We start from the raw sequence: 24456 nt of genomic DNA, 5'->3' as shown, positions 1-24456 counted from the left end.
TTACATTGCATGATTTTCTCTAACTTTTGAAACCTTAAAAATAAAAAATCAAAGCTCAAAACTGACATCTAAATTATGAGTAATTTATTTGCACTAATGCTCAGGAGATCATGGACTCCAATATGCCTTCAAGCAATTTAGAGCTAATTACCACCTTGCCTAAAACAACCGTAATAGCTTGATGAAATGCAAGTTTTAAGCTCAGGTACCCTTTAACAATTACACCAATCTGCGTTTTTCAAACACATTCTATCTTAGTAATACTGTTTTCCACTTTCCAGAGTATACGTTGCCATTAGGCTGCTTAGGTTTCTCCTTATAACCACTCTTTCGTAGATTTCTATGATTTGATTTTTCAACATCAGATAACAGAAGCTGAATCACAGCTTTTGGGATCTTCTTTTTAAACTGCGTTGGTGCTGCATTACATTTAGACTTCAGTGTCTCAACACCTAGCCATGCACAGGGTATGGGACTGCTCTGTTTGCAGGTGGAACGGGGACTTCATAAAATAGCTCCTCTAAGAAAAAGATAGCATTTATCCAGGGGCACCCTCTAAAACAGATGTGTGACAAACAGCCACAAGCAGACAGATCATGATAAATCTAATAAACCACTCTACTTATTGCCATCATACCTTGTAAAATCTGCTTGCTGGATCCAGCCATCCCTTCAAGAGAATGGTCATCTGTGAAGACAATTATTGGCATGTTAACCTACACAAAGGCTCTCTCTAGTGGTATATTCTGATATGGTCTTCCTTTCTGAAACTTCTGGAACAGACAAGCTGCTCACGATGACTAGCTTTTACTCTAGTTGTTGTTTTTTAATGCAGCAATTAAGTTAAAACACATTTTTTTAAAGAAAATACACTCTACACAATAGATTTTTAATATATATAAAAAAATAAAAAGATTGACTTTTGTTTTTTAATGAAAACAAACTGAGAACTAACACCTTTCTAGAATTTAGCAAAATAAGGGCCCCTCGAGAATACAAGCCAAACACACAAGCAAGAGGAGTAAGGTCAAACAAATTTGCTAACTGGAAGTATTTCACTTAAGCAAGTGTTTATACCTAATGCAAAACAAGGATAAGACCTGGAGAAGGCAGAACTAAGTAAAAAAATCCTCTCATCCAAGCAGATTAATGCCTCTGTGGAACATGTCAGAAAGATATTAAAAAAGTTTTTTGTCAAAAGGACAGCAAATGACTTCTAGTGAAGAAATATAATAATTTATGCAAAAGTTGATTTGAATATCAATTGCACAGAACAAATCACTCCATTGGCTGTTCCACTGGGGTGGGGGACATGGGGAGAGCAAGGAAGAGGCAGGAGGAGGGAGCGCCTGCTTTCCAACCAAACCCCAGGAGAACGCTTGGAGAACAAGGACCAGTTTTCTACTAAAAAAGGCAAGGAAGGGACAAGTAAGTATTTTTATACTCTCTGTCACCTCCTGTCTGCAAGTTCCCACACTTCCCCGCTGTGAATATGGACATTTTCAGTCACATCAGATTTCAGTTTATGGCTAAGCCAGAAGGATTGACAACCCTGCGTGACAATACGGCTTTCATTTGCATTGTTTCAAATAGGTAGTAGCCACACTGTCTCTTCTCCCATAGTGAAGGCTACTGGTCATATTTTGCATGGATGTCTCTTCACAGACTATTTGCCTTTATAGAAAAGATTTAAGCAGAGCTAAGATACCAAGTACCTTTTTCATAACCAGCTTTAAAATATATTACAACTGCATGAGATGGGGAAAATCTTATATTTGCGATCACAAACCAAGTACGACATACCAGTCCCTAAGTACCCAAAGTAAAATTGCTTGTTCATCTTTCCTAGTATCTTGATCTGTAAAATTATTTGCATGAAGAACACTAGCAAAGCAGCTTAACTTCGTCTGTTGACTTTCATGAAAAATGGAAGCAGAGCACTTAATAACTGATTTCATTATATTGCTATAGCACACATCTGTTTAATCTTTTGCCGACACATAACATTACAGTGAACATTTGAAAAATGTAGGTAAAGCAAAACCTTCAAAAACTAACACTGAACTTACTGCAAGTGAAAGAGCATTTACCACAACGAGCCACAGAACATGGCGGCGGCACAGCAGACCACGCGTTTAGTGAAACTACTTCCACGTATGCTCGCCACCAGCTGCTAGCACCCTCTCTTTTTTCCTTTTTTCCAGTAAATCATCATTAATGGCAAATTTAAATTACGTCAAGATGGTCTATGACATTAACTAAGTACTTACCATGACAATAACCCTGACCATGAGAGTGTCCATGGCTGTGGCCATGATCATGAGTGTGTCCATGGGCGTGTTTGTGTTCATGGCTGTGGCCATGACCTCCGTGACTATGTCCGTGGCTGAGACCACCATTAAACAGAGAATGGCTGTGTTCATGCCCTATAAACAAATACCACCATCAGAGAGTAAACTTAAGTGTTGAATAAAAGTATGCTTCCATTTGTTTCTGAGCTACTCGAAACCTATTAATCTTTTAGGTCATGTTAAGGTATGGCTTTAAATAAGTTAAGAAAATTAACACAAGCTGTTTGTCATCTAAATCTATGCTGTGCAGCCATATGAAATATATACCTGATTTGAGAAGCCAAGTGCTTTTATACATTCCCACTTCGGAGACAAGTTGTGCAACACTTTTAGTACAATTTGAAAAATGTACACATCATTAGATAGAAGCACATTAAAAATAGCTGTTTTAAGAAACCAGAAATTCGCTATCATTCACACATTAAAAATTCAAGCTTAAATTGATGCTTAAAGACCAAAGACTATTTTCTTCCACTGGTCTATATCAGTTTTTATGTTAAGCTGAAAGAGATACCAATTAGCTTTGCAGGGGGAAAAAAAACCAAACCAAAATGTTTACCATATACATTTAGACAAATAAATTCTGCTTTTAAATTCAGAAGACACTAAGTGGAGAAGCACCTCAAGCTGAATCATCCCATACTTAAAATTTGGCTCAGGCACTGTTTTGTAACTTTTCCAGCCAAGACCTTGCTTAACTCCAGCTTAATTTTGTCCAAAAGATACTCTGCAAATCTCTTCCAATAAGGTGCAGAAGAGTGCATGTTCCAGAAAGCACATTCTGGAGTTCTAGGTCTTCTAGTTAATGGCTATTAACATGAGAAGTACAGTAGTGACATACTAGGGATAGTGATAAAACAGCAAAAGTCCATATTGCAACAAGTTACATATACATTTGGCTAGGATTGCCATTAAAAAGACACTAAGATTTAATCCTGGGGTTCTCATTGGGGGATTTTAAGGTCATGGAACACAGGGTGCCAAGAAAGGAAACAGTACTGAAAATTACAGACATCCTACCAGAGCTATGAGAATGTCCATGACCTCCATGTTGAAAAACAAATATTCCTATAAGATTTACAATGAATCCTAGTATCGAAACAGGAAGAAGTCTCTCATGGTGCACGTCAGGAGGCTCAAGTGCTCTCTAAAAAAAAAAAAACCACAACCACAAAACAACAAACCAAGAAGCAAAAGTAAAGATTTCTTTACATTATTAAAAGGCACTGAAAAAACTGCTTAGATACAGGAGCATTCTCATACAAACAGGCATATATAGAAAGACATAATTAGAAATTACTCAAGACGTTCAGTTTTTGGGATGGTACCCAGACTACTTCTTACTGTCCGACGCTGAAAGTTTATTACTAAAGCTGTGAAAGGATAGTACAATATTCTGATAGTCGAGCTAACTTTTACCATAAGATTTCATTATGCTGTGGGATATGGCTCAACACCATATGAAAACATTCAAGTTTGTTGTAATAAGGGGATTGCCCAAGTCATCCTAGCAACTTCCAACAGTCTAGAATACCACTTCTTCCTTTCTCCTTAGAAGGGTGAGGGGACAAGGGAATGATGTGAAGACTGAGAACAAATTGTGGCACTTTTCAAAACTTATAAAATCTGGATTGATTTTTAAAAATTCTTTTTTACCTCACTTTCTTTGGAAGTTTTTTTTCAGTGAGATATTATAGGCCTAACACAATTTGCATCCAAAACTAAGTGTTGAAGAGTGTAAATTACTATTGACAGGGGAGAGAAACAGTCACCATCTGTCCACAGGGATGAAAGGTACAGGCAAAACAATGGCACTTTCAGCAGGTGTAAAATTTTGAAGTGACACAGAGAAAAAGAGTCACTGTCATAAGCAAAGGGAATACTTAGCATGGGAGCTACAAGCAGCAGGAAAGAATGATTTAGTTTTCAATTTTTCCAGTAAGTTCTGTTACTGTTTCTAGATATGAAGTTTTCCCAAGGTTTTAGGCAATTTCAGCCTGGTTTGTACTGATTTTGAAGTATTTACAGGCTTAGCTACGTAGAGGACATGTTCCTAAAAGCAATTTCCAGTTCTCTATTAACTAAAAAAAAAACCAAAACCCACTAGAACACATTCAGAACTAGAAGTCTGAAGAAATTTATAGTGCATCTCCCACTAAAAAGTAAAAGCATTAATGCAAACTGATCAGAATCAGTTATCAATTTTACTCTTATCTCACTCCAGTGCAGATGCCCTTGATGTCTAAAATTCAACTTGAAATTACCACCTGAACCATCTTGTTAAAAAAAAAAAAAATTTTCAAGAAGAGTGCCCTTGTAAATGTTAAAGCTATTACTGCTTGCCATTTATATCAGACTTCAAGATTTGGAAGATAATGCTCTTTCTTTAATGAGTTAGTTCAACCTCTTCACAGAATACATTTCCCTTTCTTATGACTAACTTCTCTCCTCTGAATGACTAGTTTTGGCCTTTCTTTCTTGGCCTCATTTGTCCTTTAACAATGACAAATAAAATTCTCCTATGACATACTTATCTGGCTGAAAAAAGGACAGGGTAAATCTCTCAGAATCTTTACACACAATCAAAATACACTATTTAAGAAGCTAGTACAGATACACTGAAGAAGTTGGGTTTCTGTGTCACAAACCAGCAATTTCAGATGGCCCTATTCCCTGTTCCAATCACAGGTTTTTAACCAATTATGAACATAATCAATTTCAGTAATTTTATCCCCATTAAATATGCTCTACAAATAGAAATGTGACAATTGATAGCGCAATTGACATCATAACATACCTCAACACCTTCAGAAAAAATGAAGAATGCTGTAAAGATGAGGAATAAACCATTTACAAAACCAGCAAGTACTTCTGCTCGAACATACCTGCAAGAAACAAAAAAGCAACAGCAGATATTACCACCTCCATTTAAATGCTGAAATTAAAAGTGGAACTTAAGAGACTGGAGTACAATCTTCTAGTTCTCAAACAGCTGTATTACACACAGATTTGCTAAACGGAAGATGCGGTATATATACAACAGCTAAGTATATGAAATTCACTACGTTGCATTTTGACAGAAATTACCTTATCTAGATGAAAGAAAAATTTCAGTACATGAAAATCTTTCCATTTAAGATCATCCCAACTGGAAGGTATGGTATAAACCTATATTTGGAAGCCACAAAGTAAGATGAGCATGCGAGAGAGAATCGAAGTCTGCTGAGGTACAGTTCTGTTTAGTATCAAACAGCCGTACATTAATTTGCTCCCCATCAAGTAGGGGGATCTTTAGTAAAAGTCTTAGGTAGGAATTAATTATTGCAGCTACTAAATTTTTCCAATAAAAACCAGTCAAGTTAGAATAACGTGTAATTCCAATGCAACAAACATCAATAAATTGTGGCTGATCTCTTATAAATGCAGAGCAGTAATTAATACAGAACCTGCTTTCATGGCAATTAGGTCATGGTACAATCAATTCTTCCTAAATTGATTTCTAGGCACGTTGGAGTTTCCACCTTAATTAAACAGTGCTTTAAGTTTCAAACTACATGATCCATGTGAGGCAAGACCGCTGAAGCTAAATGCTGACAGTCAGGTCAGTAATGCTATGGGGACTGTGGCAACCCATGTTACAGCTCATTTGCTGTTAATTAATCAGTATCGCAATTAATAATATTGTATCACCAGTATTGTTTTACGGGGCACAACTGCAATGTGCAATGGAACAAAGCACCCTTCAGGCAGAACCGGCTTCAGCAGCTGGATCCATGAGGGGCAGTATGGGATGCCGTACCTCAGCCTCAAGGGTCTGTGTTAACAGTAGCCTTGAATCCTGCTGGGTCTGAGAAGCACGGCTTCCAATCTCAGGTGCAGCATCACTGAGACTTAGCTCCTTTCAGTCGTGACTTTCTGTTCCAAAGAAGGCACGGGGCACCGGCAGTCTGAGATTCCCTGTAACGCACCTCACTGCGCTGCGAGGACAAACCCACAACGTGGCTGCTCAGACTTCACTGGCACCATGAACACGTGACAATGCAGGGCAACTTTCTGCTGGGTAACTTGTTTCCACTAGTATGATCAGAGATCTCAGAGGTGATAAATCAGCTCCCCAAAAGCAATGCCTTCACGTTTTTACTACTTCTAGGAGGATATTAACTTAAAGGTTTACATAACTCACCTTAAAACCCCACACTTTCAACATACTTTTCCATGTTCTGCAAAAAAAAGTTTTGCTCATACAGTGAAAAATTACCACCTAGACATTTACTAAAATACATTAAGGAATGGCTGGAAGTTTCTTACCCATATGAGAAAGCATCGTTTGACCTCCATTTTGAAATAACTGAAGCTGCCAATCCAGCCAATAGAGCGGTGCAGTCAAAAAACATATGAAAAGAATCTGATATTAGACCTAAACTGGAAAAGAACAGGAAAAAAAAGATGTTATGTTCCATATGCTACATGTTGAGTATGAAAAAAACCCCAGCATTTAATCTTTTACACACTAGCAGAATACACCATGTGTCTAAGCTTCAGACATGGTTTTGCTAGCAGAGGATAAACCCACACTAGATCACCAATATAAATATGATGACAAAACTGCTTCTGTCAGCCTAGGGAAGGCACTTTGGAAGAGCGCTTGGCAAAAAAAATCCTCCTAGCACATCATTTCGGTGGTAGTGGGGGTGGTTTCCACTGACACAAACCAAAGCCCACAGCCACATCTCTCACCAATGTGATTCTAGTGGCAGGTATTTGTTCTTATATTTCTGTTTCTAGTTTGACCATATGAGCAAATCCAGCTGGAACAGTGTATACGCACAAGCTGCATTTAAATACTGGCCCCACGTAAGTTTGTAAAAGTAGTATTTCACACCTTGCTAAAAAAGGAAATTGCATTTAAAGATGCCGCTTTTGACTATCTATTATGCACAGTGTACTTATAGGTTAACTAGTGCAATAACACCAAAACTGTGCTGCTGAAGACTACCAATACCACCACAGTGATGGCACCAAGCATTTGCAAAAGCAATATTCTCAGATCCATCTTCAAACTTTATATTTTGGAAGGGAAAATTGGTCAAAAATTGGAGTAAAAAACCCCAATGAATCCATCAAAATAAAGTTTCATAAAATTTTCACAAACGTATGCCTGTGACAAATGTTAGGCCTGTAAAGGCTGCAGTCTTCCACTTAGAGTTTTAGTTCATTATGTCAAACATTCCAAGACTGTAAAGTCTAGTTCACCATAGCAGTCGTCCTCTCAAGCATCTTTTTACAGAACTAATGCATCATCAGATGCAAATCTATCTTTGATGTTCATTCACACTGCAGCACCTTGACACTTTCTATGAGTAGGGCAAGCTGAAAAAATGCAGTTTCAGTACACAGGGAATTCTAAGATCATATTCTCTTTTGCCTGAAATAAAAGCAGGACAGCAAGCAATATACTTGTTAAGTACTTTTGACTACTACATACCTTTCCCTAACAGCCAACTTTTATGTTTACATTTTACCTGAGCAGAGAAGCCAGTCCCTGAGGGCACTGCCAAAGCACCAGACCTGCTTTTTGATCTATTTTTCTTTCTATGTAAAGTTGCTTTTTAATTTACTGCTGCTCAGTCTCCAAATTTCCAATCACAAACCTTCAGCCAGTGTTTTAGCCTGAATCAAAAACAGGTATAGAATTTGTCCAAGATGGATTTAGTTCTTCTCACTACAACAGTCTATGATGAGAGAGTGATAAGTAACTACATTATTTCAGAGCAAAAAGCAAGGTTTCCATCACCCTGATCTTTACTGGGATCACACACATCCAAGGTTAACATGCTGTGGTGAAGCTACACCAAATCAAAGGAAGCCACAACAGTACTCCTGAGAGCACAGAGCTCTACCACTCTACCAACAATTTTAAAAAATAAAAATGCAGACAAGAGTGCTAAGTTGCTACGGGTGGCTGCTTCTTCATTTTGCTAAGTGTAAAGATAGCAGTCATTTGCTCCTTTTGCTGGTGACCACCATTACTCTTCTAGTTTGACTGGAATATGTCCACATAGAAATAAAAGCAAACAAACACTTGCTCCATCTGTGCTTTCAGCTGAATGGATCCAAGCTAAATCCAGTTCAAAAATAAGAGTGTTATTAGAACAACGATAAGCCACTGCATGTAAACCTTATCAGTCCCCAAATCTTTGCCTTGTCAGCTGCAAGGCATTGACTAGAAGACACACACTCCCCTTTGATCTAGAAGCTGAAGGAAGCAGAGGCTGAAAGACCACTTCTTAAAAGGTTTATTTCAACCACCGATGCACAACTACAATCTTGACTGACAAACACAGGAAAAGTTTAGCATGCTGTTTTACCCAACAAAGTTCAAAGAAATGTCACTTAGTTCATGAGTTACCCAGTCAGTAAGACTCCTATTGGTTTGTAGGCCTTAAGGTCAATTAGATTTAACACCACACGCAACAGTTGGCCACATTTTCTAAATTACTAATCATAAACAGGTTCTGTAAGACTGCAAGGAAGTATGTGCATCAGAACGCAAAAACTGCTTCATATTTGAAAAGACATTTGATACGGAGGTACTGATGAGCATTTGTTATTACAATTGTCCTGAAAGTTCCATTTTCCCAATCCTTTGGCTGTCTAAGAACAATTACATAGACAACCCACTTCCTGGTAACCGAAGAACAAAAAGCAATTACTGGGAGAAACGAGTTCCAGAGGACAGCCAAGTTTTCACACTGAAGTCAAATCCAAAGTTTCATTAGCCAAAGTTTGAACTACTTCACATTAGGACACCAAACCATTTCAGCCTGACTGAAATAAATGTCAAGATTATTCTGAAGTGTTTCAGATGAAACACTCAACTGTGGAAGAAGCAGGTTTGAGGAAGAGGAGAGAGAAGAAAAGTCTTTGCTCTCTTTCTCTATTTACAGATATACTTTATGGGCACATACAACATACCTACAACAATAACACATTTAAGGCAGAGGATGGTGTCACGGTAAATTGTCCTTAGGTGCTCCAGCCACCAATACAGGAAGCAGATGCAGCTGTCCTGGACAAACTTTAAAGCAAGACCAAAGGTTTTAGCTGGATGCCTATGAAGCAGCAGAATGGAATACCCTTTCAAATATCTTGAAGGGTGTAGGTGACAGCTTCCCCCTCCCCAAAACCAGGTGACATCCCTAGGGAAATGGCTCATATTAGATTTGGTTCTGAGCAGTGAGAAAGACCCAGTGGGGGAAAAAAAAACCCAAACCCACAATACACACCAAACATTCAGGTAGAAGGTAATTAGAGTGACAGTAATCTTATACTTATGATTATGAAATGGAAGGAATAAGCACGGCTAAACAGAGATAGCTAGTGGTTTCAGAGGGGTTTTTCTGTATAGTCTCCTGGGAAAGAGTGTATAAGGACTGAACCAAAATCCTGTACTAGAAAGTTATCATGCCACTGTGCTCACACCTGCAAATCTCAGAGACAAGACTTACCATAGGTGCCACACCAACACAGCTGTGCTCTTTCAAGACCTAAGCTAACATCTGCAAATAGCCAGGCAGATGTGGATTTAACCACAGGGGTCAGTACAGACTTCATCTCCAACGCGATTCACCGCGCGGCGCAAACACGCCCTGCACTGTAGGTACAGCTGCAAGCAATTCAGCTGCACAAACGATAGGAAGCCTAGTAAGAGGCCAATCCGATTTCATGTGAAGCTTTTTTTAAATGACCTGTAAATTAACGAGACCTTAAAAAACTGGGTGCAAAGTGGTTACTAAAGTAAACGATCGATCCAGTCAACCACCAGCAACACAGGGCGTATGCAGGAACTTCCATTAGACCTGGAATACATCATCCAGAGTATAATCCAGTAGAAACCCTGCACTCAAACACATTGTGTCTAAATGAGGACGCTTCCATAGTTGATTTAATACCACAAGTATGCACGTAATAGTATTTTAAAACAGAACAGCCCAAGTTGCAGATTTCAACTTTAAACAAGCTTTCAGCTGGCAAAATACCACATCCAGTTGTGTCGTCTGTGCTTCAAGAACATCAGCGTACCAGAGTATTTGTAAGAGGACCATATAAATGACAAAACAGTTATGTGAATTCAGGAAACAACTTACTTGGCAAACAAAAGATAAGAATATAAGAAGTAAGAATTAAAAAAAAAAACCAACAAAACTGAAGACTCTTAGTACTTTCCAACAAAAACTTTGGGGGCTGAAATAGATTTGATTTTGAAATAACAATATTCTAGTCAAAGAACTCACAGCAATCTGCTTAAATTTAAATGGACGAAAGAGTACTTTTCAGAATCACAATTAAAAAGAAATTCCTTAGTCTGTGGAAGCCAGGGGAAGAATCATCTGAATAATGGTGGCAGCCTGTTAGCCTCGCTATCTTACGCTCACTGACATCATCAAGAACAACCAGAAAGAACAGAATTCAAGATTGTGCTTCTAACGCTTGCAGCATCCAGCACTGGCCATACCCAAGGTAGGCCATAGTGGAATAAAGACGTGCTCCAAGATGATACAGTAAGTCCCCTTTACAAACCTTCCATTTCTGCATCCCTCACACAGACAGCAAAGGAGCTGTGTTTATCAAACTCAATAAATCATTTTCCCGATAGGGCTCTGTGTTTGTTTGTTACGTGTTTTATTCTTCCAAGGCATGAACCATCTGCGTTAACTGAAGGCATTCCTCACTATATTCTCTGTTACTCCTCCCTGCTAGAGAGACACTTGCTTCTGATACTGTTTTGTTCTAGCCTAAAATCTAGTCTTAATGTAAAGACACCTGATATTAGTGACCTGAAATATAAACAAGAGGTCCAACTACTAACTATCCAGCAAATCCTAATTCTTAATTTCTATAATGAACAAAAATAAGTAAGAGTGTTCTCAATTCCAGTAAGCCCAATTCTTCAGTGACAGATTTTTGGCAAGTGTCACTTGAATTTCTCAGTTTAATTACCTCATATACAGGACTTTTTCTGGTATAGATTTCATTTCTGGTCACACTACCAATAAAAGTTATTGTGCTTAAAACAAAAATATCAGAATAAACTCATATGAACATAAAGCTCTTCAGAGCTGAACCATAGAGAAAAATTATTTGCATCTTCTGAGCTATTAAAAAAAAATCCATACTGAATAAACAGGCCATGCAGACAATAATCGTCACACAATGGCAAAGTGAATCACTACCAAAGTCAAACCCAAGCACATCCATGACGGCCTGCACATTGCCAAGACACACTGTGCCCAAGACAGCACTGTGTTCTCACTAGTGCTACAGCAGCAGTTACTGTAATCAAGGTTAAGGATTTTATAGTGCAGTTTAAGAGATTCAGAGAAAAATTATAAATAGTAGGATATGACTGTTTCTAAACCAGCATTGCTACTTTCGCTCAAGACTCTCATAGAATCACAGAATGCCCTGAGCCGGGAGGGACCCACAAGGACCATCGAGCCCAGCTCCTGTCCCCGCACAGGACACCCCAAATTCACACCGTGTCTCTGAGGGCCTGGGCCAAGGGCTTCTGGAATATCGCCAGGCTGGTGCCGTGATGCCTCCCTGGGGAGCCTGTGCCAGGGCTCCACCACCCTCTGGGGGAAGAACCTTTTCCTAATGCCCAGCCTAACCCTCCCCTAAACTCCTGATTAACAGTCCCAGTAATCTGTGTCCATACTAGAGCTTTTAATAAAGTCTACTTGAAATTCCATGCGGAAGTACACACTGCTGGGCTGAAACGACACTTCCATGCCTGTCTGCTTCAAACTGAAGCACTGACTTAGAGACTGAAATGCCACCATAGATCAATTCTATCAAGAACGAAGCACAACAATCATGAAGACACTGATCACCTGTTCTCTGCCTGTACACTGCACATCAGGACTAAAGTAATTTCTTTTTAGATTTTACTACAGCCTTTTCAGCAGCAATCTAGTCAAGTGCCTCCTGTTCTTTCCACCTTTGTGGCTGTATGTGCTCCACAAAGTCCGGCTTAGCTACATCAGGACGCGTTAATTCCTGTTTCTCACTCAGAGACAAGGCTGTCTGACGCAGGGCCGGGTTCTCCCACCCAGCTCTGACCCGCAATCGAAGCCGCATTCCCAGACAAAGGATCCCCGGGGCAGGCGGCGGGCACACGGCCCCGCACCGCACCGCACCGCACGCCGAGGCCGAACTTCCTCCTCAGCGAGGGGCCGAGCGGCGCGGCCGGCGAGACGCCGCTCCCCAAGGGCGCTCCTCCGCGGGGCGCCGGGCCCGCCAGCGGCCCCCGGGGCTCGGCCCCTCCGGAGGGCGGGCCCGGGGACAGCCCCAGCCGCAGGGCCCCGGCCCCGCCGAGCGGCAGACGTGGCACTGCCCGCGGCGGGAGGCGCCGCTTCCTGCGCCCCGCCGGGGGCCGCCCCCGCTCCGCCGGCCGCCCCCGCTCCGCCGGCCGCCCCCGCCCCGCCAGCCGCCCCCCGCCTCACCGACAGCCCCCCGCCCCGCTACCTGTTACTCCAGATGCCGTAGAGCAGCTCCACGAAGGCGAAGGAGAGGTTGAGGCAGAGGAAGAAGAAGAGGTTGCGGGAGGTCTTGTCCGCCAGGATGGACCTGAGGAGGGAGCACACGGCGGGTCACCCGCCGCCGGCACAGCGGCGGAAGGCCGGGCTCGCCCGCCCGCCCTCGGCCTCCCCCGGCCCCGGCCCCGGCCCCGGCCCCGCTCACCTGAACCAGCCCGACACCTTCCTGAGCAGGTTGAGTTTGGGCGGCTTGTACTCATCGTCCTTGATGGAGAGGGGCAACATCTTCCCGGTGCCGGTACCGGGGCCGCGGCGTGCCCGGCCGGCGGAGCGGGGCGGAGCGGAGCGGGGCGGGGCGGAGCGGGGGCACCCCCCCCGCGGTCCCGCCCACCCGCCGGTGGCGCTTCCGGCCCGACTGCGCCGCTGGAGGCGGGCCCGCCGCAAAACCGAGCCCGATACCCTCTTGGAGTGTGGGTGCACACGGTGTCCGGTACTCCTAGAGCTGCTGCGGCGGCCCTCGGTACGGGCCCGGCCGGGGGGAGGCGCTCCCTGCCCGCCGCAGGACCCGAACTACAACCCGGGGCCTGCCGGGAGGAAGCGGCGGGGCATCCCACGGGAAGCGGAGCTGGGCCGCCTCTGAGTCACCGCAGCGGCCTGCGGGGGGGCCGAGCCCGGCAGAGCCCTGCCCAGCCACCCCCTTTCCTCCGCCCGTCCCGGGCCCGCCGGCGGTGCGGCTTCGGAAGCAGGGCCCGGCCGCCGGCAGCGCCTCGGGGACGGGGAAGCGAGCGGCAGCGCCGGCGTCCGCACGAAGCGAGGGGAAACCGTGCGTGAGGGGGCGGCGGGGCCGGGCGGGGGGCGGCAGCTGCTGCTGCTCCTGCGGGGCGGCTGCGGGGCTCGGCGGCTGCTGCGGGGTGGTGCTGAGGCGCGGCGCTGCCCGCCGGGGACCCCGCCAGAAGCCTTCCCCCGGGGATGAGCACCAAGATACCGTGTTTTGACACAGTGGGGGGTGTATTCGAAGAGGCGTTCTCTACGGGGGGTGTTGCAGGGTTCTTTAACGAGGTCAGTCTTGTGTGGCAATTTCATAACTTAGTTGGCAAAGCTGATCGGTGCTTTGTTACTGGAAAGTGCCATGATGCTAACCCTAAATATTTTATATAGACATTTATTTTCGTTAGAGAATATATAGTAATGTCATCCTTACTTATCATTGCAGCCTACCATATGCAATTGAGTAAATGCAAGAATGTATGGCGAGCCAGGAAGTCTCATTACCACAGTAAACAACACTTACAATTCCATCCTAAGTATGCTTTCAATTTTAACTAAGTAATTGTTACAGAAGTACTGGTAAGTATTGCTGTGTCTATGTCGCAACTGGGGAAAGAGAACCTGGGGTTCACCTCTTTAAAAGCACGTATGGCCGAAGTGTGGAGGTCCTAAGAAGTGCTGAATAGCTACTGCTGCCAGTCAGATATAGAAGTCGGGGAGGATTAGTTACACCTATAAAATGTAGCAACCAAAACAAGTGATTAACTTCTGGAAGTGGTTTCAATGACCTCTCCAGCCCCACAAAATAAGAAGGCTGTAAAATTGGAATTGGATTTTGGGAAGACCTGTACGAGTGGGCGTATTCAGATTGGCATCCGTGCAAATCAGCAGTTCTGTACTTTTTACATAACCTAAACAAATTACTCCTACAAAATTTCACGTAGGTTCAATTCTTAAATACAAGTTCTTGCTCTCTAAACTTTTCTATTACCATTCCTAAACAAAAAATAAAACCTCCCTTTCTTTGTTCAACTGGTTTTAAAAGAACAAAAATCCCTCCAGCAACCTAGGAGCCTGAGCAGACGCAGGTTTCTGAGGTTGCAGTCCTGCATCTTGTGCATCCTTCCCCTTTGTGCGTACACTCCTACTTGCTTTCCCTTCTGCCAAGCTGCCAAACCAGATGGGGAAAAAAAAAATGCTGTGTCTTAAACCTCTAGCACAAGTGGTGAGCTTAGGGAATGAGAGTACAAAGGGGATGAGCCAGAAAATAAAATAATTTTATTGGGACTACTTACCTGACTGCGGGAGCCAAGTAGCTATTTTAGCGGTGCCTGGTAAGCAAAGCGATGAACTGTGAGGTACTGGAGACCTGCCTGTGTCTGTGGTTGGCCCTAAGGATGGAACACACAGACCCTGCAGAGGTACAAAGCAACAGTTTTACAAGCAGAGGCACGGGCTGTGCTTTTCTTTCTAATCAACTGGGGTAATAACTTTGTGGAGCCTTCACTGAAAGGCAGAGGCGGTTGTTCAACTGAGCAACAGGAAAAGGGAGTGGATAATTGCGAGGAATGCACACATCAATCAGTAATTGAGGGGAATGTTTACTTGTAAAAGAATGCTGGGTAGCATGTGGGGTAACTGTTGATCTTCAGTTACAGAGTCCCTTTAATTCCCAACAGATTCAAAGATCCCAAATAACTGTCCTGTAGAAACAAGGAGGGAAAACAATCCTACTTGGCAACAATGAGGTAAGTTGAGAGGGCTTTTAGACTAAAATAACTTACATCCATATTTTCAAGCATGGTATATGCACTGTGGGAAAAAATGATCAAAACGTCTGTGAAAAAGCACACAGATACTCTCTCTAAAAATGTAATTGTTGGAGCTGTCCTGGATCACTTAATTTGATCTGAAGTCCCTGCTGAAAGCCTAGAAATTACGAGTGGAGTAACGTGAGTAATATGTATGGATGAGTAACGGTTTAGTGGTAAGCTTAGAGTGTTCATCTCGTGTTCAATTCATACTATTCTTGTGAGTAAAGGAGGAAGAACAGATGCGGATGACACCTTTAAGGTGCCAACTCTGGAATGCAGTGGCTGCTGGATCTGCTGAGATTACGGTTTATAAATATCTGGAGAACTGGGAGGGCTCCCTTTGTAGCTTTTTAAGAGGTCCTGTTTAGTTCCAAAATCAGGAGGGTCCAGAAAGCCCTGCGTTACGCTAAGGCTGCTTCCCCAGCCTGAGCAGATACACACAAACTATTGACAAAATGTCCAGCAAATCAGTGATGAAGGTTGTTCCTCCTGTGTACGGCGCCTGAAAAGAGCGAGTGAGCATTTCACTTTCTCCTTTCTGCCAGGGCTCTTGAGGAGGCACCTTCCCTCCCTTATGTTTTCCAGCTAAGGCAGAGCTCCTGCAATGCTGAAAATATAGAATCTCTGTACAAATTTGCTTTCTAATTTCAGCTGGATGGGTTTGGTGAGGTATGTAGATGTTCAGTCAAAAACACAGTACTGAGCAAATAAGAGATGATGAACAATCTAGAGTTAAAGAATTATTCTAGATTCATTTTCACAGAACAAGGAAATTCAAAGTTAACCAAAAAAAGTGAAAAGCAAGTAAACATAGAAACTGAGTACCAGAAGCATCTGTCTTCATAGTTGAAAGTAATTGGCCCAAGAACTAAAATCCTCCTTATTTATTTACTTAAACAAAAGTCTACTTAATATTGTGGGAGTTTTGCTCAAGAGAGGGAGATAATTATACATGGGATTGATGACTTTTCCTTTCCTGTTGCTTCTTTTAAAGGCATTTTCACTTCTGTAAGCTTCCAGGAAGAGTTATGGGAATCCGCCTACTACGCTTCACTTCTGTGGTGATCGTTGTCTTACTTCTCGTGGCAGGTGCTTTAACAGCTTTGCTTCCCACTGTCAAAGATGACAAAATGCCTAATTTGAGAAGGGAACCAAAAGCCCAGAGTCAGTCTGCCTTGGATTCATTTACTCTCATTATGCAGACATATAATAGAACTGACTTACTGCTAAAGCTTTTAAATCATTATCAAGCCATCCCCCACCTACATAAAGTAATTGTTGTGTGGAACAACATTGGTGAGAAGATACCAGAGGAAATGTGGAATTCCTTGGGGCCTCATCCTGTCCCCGTTGTCTTTAAAGTTCAAACTGTAAATCGCATGAGGAACAGACTCCAGAATTTCCCTGAGCTGGAAACAAAAGGTAACCATCAGTTCATATTGCTACTGCTAATATTATTTTCACACTTAAAATCTGAGTGCCGAAAGAGAGATGGTTTGGGTTATACTGTGTAATAAATCCGTGCATCTGTCGGGCCACTTAATAGAGTGTGGGTAATACAGAAGAAACCTAGGTTATGGTATCAGATGCACACCACCACCACCAGCAGGCTCGAGGTTGCCAGTGAAGGGTAGGGGAAAAAAGAGGGATGTGAAGTGCGTTTCATGGGTTTTTGCAACTGTGTCTGTTCTCCATTTCCTTTGTGAGGCAAACATGGGTAGTTCAGCCTATCTTTCCTTTATAGCGTAAACTGAAATTCATAGCACATGTATTGTTGAGTCTTTGCATTAATTAGGACTTAAGTCATCTGGTAAGGACTTGAGTTAATCATTCATTTTAAGACTAACTTCTCAAGCATGTTCTGGTTTTCAGAGAAACCTCCCTCCCTAGCTGGCTGGCTTTCTATCTCAAATTATGCATCCTTTTTAAGAGTATTTTCCCCAGTCTTTTGGCTCTTCATCTAAATATTCTTCCTAAGCTCTTTCCAGGAGAAGCACAACAATAAGCCCTGTTTGTTTCAAGTGGAAAAAAACCCCAAATGTTGCATTACAGACCTGACCTTACTCATGATTAGTGAAGGTAATTCTGTTTACTGCCCCCTTCTTAACATGCTTTGCTACTCAAAACCCATGACTTCTAGGAAGACACTAGAAACTTCAACTTCTTGAGTGTTTTATTTACTGTAATAGGATTTATTCTGACTGAACTTAAAAAGCTTTAATGCATCTGGAGTTCTGATCTAAGAATATCTTGGCTTTTCCACTTCCTGATGGTCTTTTGCCTAAAATTTAAGGCAGAGATTCTTCCTTCTGTAGATAATCATATTGAATGTTGCCTGTGCAATTTATTAATTATTAATTAATTAGAACTTGCAAGTAGTGAGGACTTGGGTAAAATTTTATACTAAGAATCCTGTATAAATTTCATACACTAAAGAATGGTATATCTTTATTTTAGTTGTATTTTTACACAAGATTAGTAGAGTTTTAAGTGGCTTTGCCAAACTCTCCAAGTTTTCCAGCCCGTGTCTGTCCAGCTGACTACAGATGATCAAAGGTTGCCGAGTTTTGCTGGCAAATGATCTAAAACTTAGGTTTGCCTCCAATCGCCACAAAGCTGCAACCTTGCTTTAGCTTTGAAATCTAAGTATGTTTTCTTAATCTGCTTGTGGGGAGTTTAATGGTTCAGTTCAGCTTAATGGTTATAGAAGTTTCACAGCTAACTTATCGAATACTGTGCTGCATACTGTGCTCGTGTATTTAATCTTCTGATAAGTTAAAAGTTTTTCTTTTTTTTTTCCCCTCCCTTCAGCTGTTTTAATGATGGATGATGATACACTAGTCAGTGCGCATGACCTTGCTTTTGCCTTTTCTGTTTGGCAGGTAATATTTTGCACCTTGGCAGGCACTATTTATGAGGTACAATCAAGATTAATGATTTTAATTGAAGTAATACTATATAAAGTTTAACTACTGATTTTCTAGCTATGAAGTTAAATTTTAGAAGTATCAAAGCATTGTATGGTAGAAATTGCAAAAATATTCTTTCATAGTAGCTGTACCTGTAATGTGTAACTTGGAAATTTGTAACTTCTTGTACATGAACACGGAAGTTGCTGACTGCTGAATTGATTTAAACGAATAGCAGGCTGCAGAACAAAAGCGTGTGGTTTTGTTTTTTTTTTCTAAGAGAAAATGTCTGTAAACTTCTCTTGAGTGCCAAATATACAGCTGCAAATTGTGGATAGATGTTTCTTGGCACTACGTGATGTGGAATGAGGCATATTGTGTCAGTTTTGCAAAACTGATTTAATTGCAACATTTATGCAGACCAAAGGACCATACGCCAATGATTTCATTCTTGCCTGGCAACAATCTTGTGCTCCTCTTAATTTAAAAAAAAAACCAAACAAAAAACCACACAAAAATAAAATAACACACAAAGTCATTCTTCTGAAAATACTTAACACATGTTTCACAGTGTGGGCTTCATTTTTATTTTTTCTCTTTTTTCTTACAGCAATTTCCAGAGCATATAGTGGGATTTGTTCCTAGAAAGCACATTTCTACTCCTTCAGGCGTATACAGTTATGGCAGCTTCGAATTGCAGAACCCTGGCTTTGGAAACGGAGATCAATATTCCATGGTTCTTATTGGTGCAGCGTTTTTTCATAGTGGGTATTTAGAAGACTTTCAAAGACAGCCGGAAGCTGTTTACACCTTAATAGATGAAACTCAAAATTGTGATGATATTGCCATGAATTTTCTGGTAGCCAAGCACACTGGGAAGCCTTCAGGAGTGTTTGTGAAGCCTGTTGATATAAGAAATTTAGAAAAAGACACTAACAGTGGCTATTCTGGAATGTGGCACCGAGCAGAGCACCTGTTACAGAGATCTTACTGTGTAAATAAACTGGTTAATATTTATGATGGCATGCCTTTAAAATATTCTAATATCATGATTTCTCAGTTTGGTTTTCCTAATTATGCCAATCACAAAAATAAAATGTAAGCCAATGATTTGAAGGGATTAGATGTTAAACAGTAATAAGTGAATTGTACTGAGTCTGAGGAGAGAAGAAGGTGTAATTACGTGGCCATTCTTATTTGTAGCCTCTGAATTTTTTCCATTTGGCTTTTTTTTTTTGCCTTTCTTACTAATTCTCCAAGGTAAGTTTTGAGAAAACTTAAAGAATATATACTAATGTTTAGCTGTGATATAATCATCCTCTCTCCTTAAAACATGAAAAGCTGTTATAATTAATTAGGCTAGTTCTTCAGAAACGTGCAGACAGAAATGCACTCCTACGCTTCAGTGCTTATATTTTGATTATTTTTTAAATATATGTGTCTAGTCAAATGAAGTCTAGGCTTATTTTTGATAGTTTTATGTTGAGATGCTCCCTTGTCTTCCCCCTCCTCTCCTCGCCTCCCCCTACCCAGTTCCCAGTGAAACTCTAGAAGGGCTACAGTGAACTCTTGGCCAGGCTTCTAGACTCCTGTACAAAACCCCTTTGAAGGATGTATATAAGCTATTCTGTATTCTGAGATGTTCCTGAAGCTGCTATGAAAGCCAGCCAGAAAGGAGTACCTCACCTTCATCTCTGATAGTCCTAAACCCATTGCCTACAATATCTGCTGCTGCTGAGATAGTGGAAAATGATCTCTGATGTGGCTTTTTTACCCCTATTATTAATATGCCTAGAGTTGCTGAAACACTGCAGGCAGCTGAAAGGTAAAACCTAGCAGTTGGAAATGTAAGAAACGTGAATACATGAAATATAGCTCATCCATTTCTTCTGGCTGCTTATATAAGCTTTATAATTTATTAATACTCTTTAGTACTTAGTTTTATTTTGACATTTTGCATGTACATTGTTACAAAAACGTGCCCAAGAAAATCCTCACTTTTTAAAAAATGTCTTATTTATGATTCCTAATAAGAGCAAGCTGTTGTACATTTATTACAGAGTGTACATTTTGTAATGCCACAGGTCTACTGTTTTTTTCAACTGCTCTTTCAAATGAGTCTTTACTCTTTGGTTCCTTTCATCTTTGTCTTCGGTGGCTATGACAACAGAGTTAAAATGTGCAATTAATGGGTAAAAGCATTATAAAAAAGGAAGTATTTTTGACAGGGCTGGGCTATTATCAGTCTCTGAATTCCCTGGGGACTCTGTAATTCTGGATATGTGTTAACATGGACAGGACAAGCCTTTTCTACTGCAGTTACAGAACTTTTTTTGTGATACGGAGGAAAGGACAAAAGACAGTCATTTTCCTGGACGACAGAGAAGAATCAAATCTGGCATCCAAAGTAGGTTCAGTTTCATCTGCGTCAGCTTTTAACCAATTCTTAGTGTCAGTTAAAAGGTATCTATGGGCGATCAGTAACAGCAAATACCTGGTACACAAATAGCATCTGCACAAATGGTGTATAAACTTATTTTTTGTCATCATCATTTGAACCAAAAGTGGTTGAAAAATGTTCAAGTTCTTCACAGCAGGGCTGATTCTGAGTGTGAGTCTTTGGGTTCTTTTGCCTTGTTCTATCAGTGTTAAAGGATTTGGTTTCTGTTCAGTGAAGTCTTCCTAGTACTTTTGCGAGATTTAAAGGGCAAAATCTTAATATGGCAATGCAGTCTGCTTAATTTTGTTGTAATGGTGACAAGTAGCTTTTAATTATTGTGCTGTAGTTATAAGTGGTATACAAACAGGTTTATGATATTTCCAGAAATGCAGCTTTCCTAATAGTAGTTCACTGCATTTCATTTACTGACTGGTCTTCTGTGATTTCTGTTCTGTGCAGTATCAGCTACAATTGTGAAGACTCACCAATGTTGTTTACCTTATTCTAAAATGTGAAATGAACTGTCAACTCAGCCACATCTTAGTATTGGGTTCTTTGTAGGGGGGAAGGAGTTGTTTTGGGTTGGTTTTTGGTTTTTTGTTGGTTTTTTTGTGTGTGGTTTTTTGGTAGTTCCTCTCTATCAGTGAAAGAATTACTAGAACAAGCTTTTATTATACTGGTAAATTTAATTTGTACTGTTGTCAAATAAAATCTGTAAAACAGAGTTGCAGTGTATTTATCTTCAGATTATTGACCGAGTTTTTCAGTGTAAGATGTCTAAAGGAAGCTCACAGTTTGCATGCAGCTGAGCAGCACCAAGATGTCATTTTTTAAAAAATGTATACTTGCTGGCACATACATTCACTTAATTTAGGTAAGACCCACTCATGAGGGAAAAAAAAGCCTTCAGAAAACACAGCTGTAAGCAGTTAGGCTTAGGTAGCAAAGAAAAGTCAAAGATAAGACTCCAGCTCTAGCCATAATTCATTGTGCCTGGGAACCAAAAGGGTTTGGGTTTTTATTTTTTAAAGCCTGGTAACTCTTTATCCCTTGATGGTTATAAAAGTGCCTTGAGATTCTTGTGTGATGATTTCTCCTAAGAGATTATCTAGATGTCATTTGGATATATTCAGGAGTCTAAACAGATTCATCGCCACCTCTGAATGGTCTGTAGAAATTAACATTTATACAACACAGGACTTTAAAAATGGTGTCTAAAAGATATATTTAAACAATCCTTGTTGAAAAAATCAGGATATAGTCTTCAAACCATGCAACAGGACTACAAGAAAATCGCTTCTTTACCTACAGTTAAAAAATGCCACAAGGTGTCACTGTAGCCTTGATATTTGATATAATCAAATGTTAAAAATACTAATTGGAATTGATTATAATAACAAATTGTATGAGGTGAGAACATCCTTAAAAGCTAGCATTTCACAAGGTGAAATTCATCAGATAATCATATTAAAAGCTCTGAGACAATACAGGCACTGAAAAAACATGGAGGTTATTCTGTACATATTACAGGGAAGAAGAGAAAGATGATTTCAAGTATTTCCTATGCTTACAAAGGCTCTAGCTAACTGCCAGACGTGAGAACTTCCACACAACAGAAACAACGTTTGTAACTTTGCCAAAGGTGTATGTAAGCGGTATACAAACAACATTTGACAGTGGGGCTTCTGTTTCTAGTGGTGTTTGCCTCCTAGACTCACCAGCCTAGCTAGATGGACTTACAAATAACAGGCTTTAACACAAACTGTGTATGTAGGGATCCTAAATACTGGATAGCCAGAGTGTTAGACTGTTCCAGATTTGTTCCTGTTGCTTAGTTAAAGCTAATTTGAGTATCCTCATGCAAACTCCCCTTCAAGTAGACTGCAGCACAGACTTAGAAATGTAGGTTACATTGGACTGTAGGGAAATTTTGAGTAAAAAAAAGTTTAAAATCTATGGTTCTGGAGAAAATATATTTATTTTTCTTTCACAGGATATGTTACCCCCTAGAGAATTGCTTGTAAATAAAATAATGAAATATTTGATTTAATTAAGGGTTAAATACAAGTAAAAGTTATATAGGAATACAGGAAAACATAAGCACATGGATTTCCATGAAAAGCAAGTACCCTCCAACAACCTTTATTTAATTTGCTGTCACAGAAGACTGGTTTCAATCTTGCAAGCATCTTGTATGGAACAGTACTTACTACTGAGAATGTGGTTTCTTACCAAGTTCACAGGACCAGGACCAGAGTCACATCTAGGAATATTAGTTCTGGAGCTATGAAAAAAAAAAAGGAAAAAGGGAATTTAAGAACACTAGTACAAATTATTAGAACCAATACCAACAATAAATAAGCAATCACAAAACAATTGCACCAGAGAAGTATTTTCTGTAGTACTTCAGAACATTTGTAAGGCCTTAAAGGTTATCCAGTGCTTATGACACCAGATTAAAAACCTGAAGAGTCGAAGTGTTTCACACTCATTTGTAGCTGCATCGGCAGACACGCTAGAATTAATTATATGAGCTGCTAGTTACAGTAGGTTATTTGTAGTGTTAACGTGGTGATAATAGTGTGGACCTCAGGGCTGCATATTGCTTTGTATTACAATGTCTTTAAGGTGTTTCAAGGGTGGGTTGTGGTTTTTTTCCGGTTTGTTTGTTTTGGGCAAGAATAGCGTCCTTTTTTTCTCCTCAAGGTACATCTCCTTTGCTACCTTTTGCTTGTGTAGTTGTGAAAATGAAACGGACCGCCTGCTGTATGGCACTTACTAATTCTTTCTAAAGGGGAGGGTGCCAGAATAAAGGCGTTTTTAAGACTCTTAATGGCTCCATTTCTTTGGCAGTAAGTTAATTGCAGACTACAAGCTCATTCGGCTTTTACAAACGAACCACCAGAAAGCCAAATCTTTCACTTTTTTAAAACATGAAGCTACAAGTAATTTTGTGTACTTTTACGACAGCCTGAGAAGCACACATGAAACTCCTCGCCGCCGGATGACCTCCCAGGAAGAGCGAGAGCCCACAGCTCGAACCAGTGCCTTCGGAGAGCTTCGTCCCACGGGCGTGCGTCTCCCTCTCTGCTCGCAAGCGGCTTCCCGGGGATCTCGCTCCCCCGCGGTTCTCCCCAGCAGACACCGGGGACCCACGACGCCCCGGCTGGGGGAACTGAACCCCCTGAGGGACGGAGGAACGGAGGGAAAGAGGAATGGAAGGAGGGAGGCCTGGCAGGTGACAGAAACCAGGGCGGGCGGGAAATGAGTCGTCCGCCCGTTCCCGCGGGGCGCCGCAGCTGAGGAGAGCCCGCTCCGGGGTTGCGCGCGGCAGTACCCCTCTTTTCACTCCCTCATTGGCTGGCGGCGTACGATATCAGCTTTTGATTGGTGGGCCGGTTTGTCAATCAGGCTAAACGGGGGCGTGCAGAGCCAGCCGGGCTGGGCCCGACGCAAGTAAGCGTCCCAGGTCGGGGAGAGAGAGCGCGAGCGCGCCGTGAGGCGCGGTGCTTCCTCTCCCTTCTCCCCTGAGGCGGGCTCGCTCACCTCCACCCCGAGCTGGACCCGCGCCGCTGAGGTGCCAGCTCCGGCTCAGGTCTGCCTCCCGCCGCCTCGGCTACTGCCAGCTGTGCCTCA

The 24456-nt window shown here is 41.5% G+C and overlaps 2 protein-coding genes across 3 annotated transcripts in view; one reads left to right on the top strand and one right to left on the bottom strand.

The window, feature by feature from the left end:
• Positions 1-13273, bottom strand: part of SLC30A7 (solute carrier family 30 member 7) — a 32464-nt gene extending 19191 nt beyond the window's left edge. Inside the window, exons 1-7 of one of the 2 annotated variants that reach the window (XM_075098245.1) lie at positions 13095-13273; positions 12879-12980; positions 6660-6773; positions 5149-5236; positions 3372-3498; positions 2271-2426; positions 638-688 (exon numbers count right to left, since the gene is read on the bottom strand). In XM_075098245.1, coding sequence (XP_074954346.1) covers positions 638-688; positions 2271-2426; positions 3372-3498; positions 5149-5236; positions 6660-6773; positions 12879-12980; positions 13095-13174 — 718 coding nt within the window. In that variant the 5' untranslated portion in view covers positions 13175-13273. Of the gene's footprint in view, positions 1-637; positions 689-2270; positions 2427-3371; positions 3499-5148; positions 5237-6659; positions 6774-9326; positions 9430-12421; positions 12636-12878; positions 12981-13094 lie in introns of those variants that run through there. The other variant, XM_075098246.1, reaches the window with a different exon arrangement.
• Positions 13274-13577: 304 nt separating this feature from the next.
• EXTL2 (exostosin like glycosyltransferase 2) lies at positions 13578-21544 on the top strand. The gene is given in 7 exon segments (XM_075098247.1): positions 13578-13712; positions 14103-14193; positions 15337-15372; positions 15375-15405; positions 16466-16893; positions 18283-18353; positions 18991-21544. Coding segments are annotated over 6 exon segments (1119 nt in total). The 5' UTR covers positions 13578-13712; positions 14103-14132; the 3' UTR covers positions 19483-21544.
• Positions 21545-24456: the final 2912 nt, after the last annotated feature.

This window comes from Phalacrocorax aristotelis, chromosome 6 (genome assembly GCF_949628215.1).
Source record: "Phalacrocorax aristotelis chromosome 6, bGulAri2.1, whole genome shotgun sequence".
Lineage (NCBI taxonomy): Eukaryota > Metazoa > Chordata > Aves > Suliformes > Phalacrocoracidae > Phalacrocorax > Phalacrocorax aristotelis.
The sequence above is the reverse complement of the archived record's forward strand: the minus strand, read 5'-3'. Positions and strand labels throughout refer to the sequence as shown.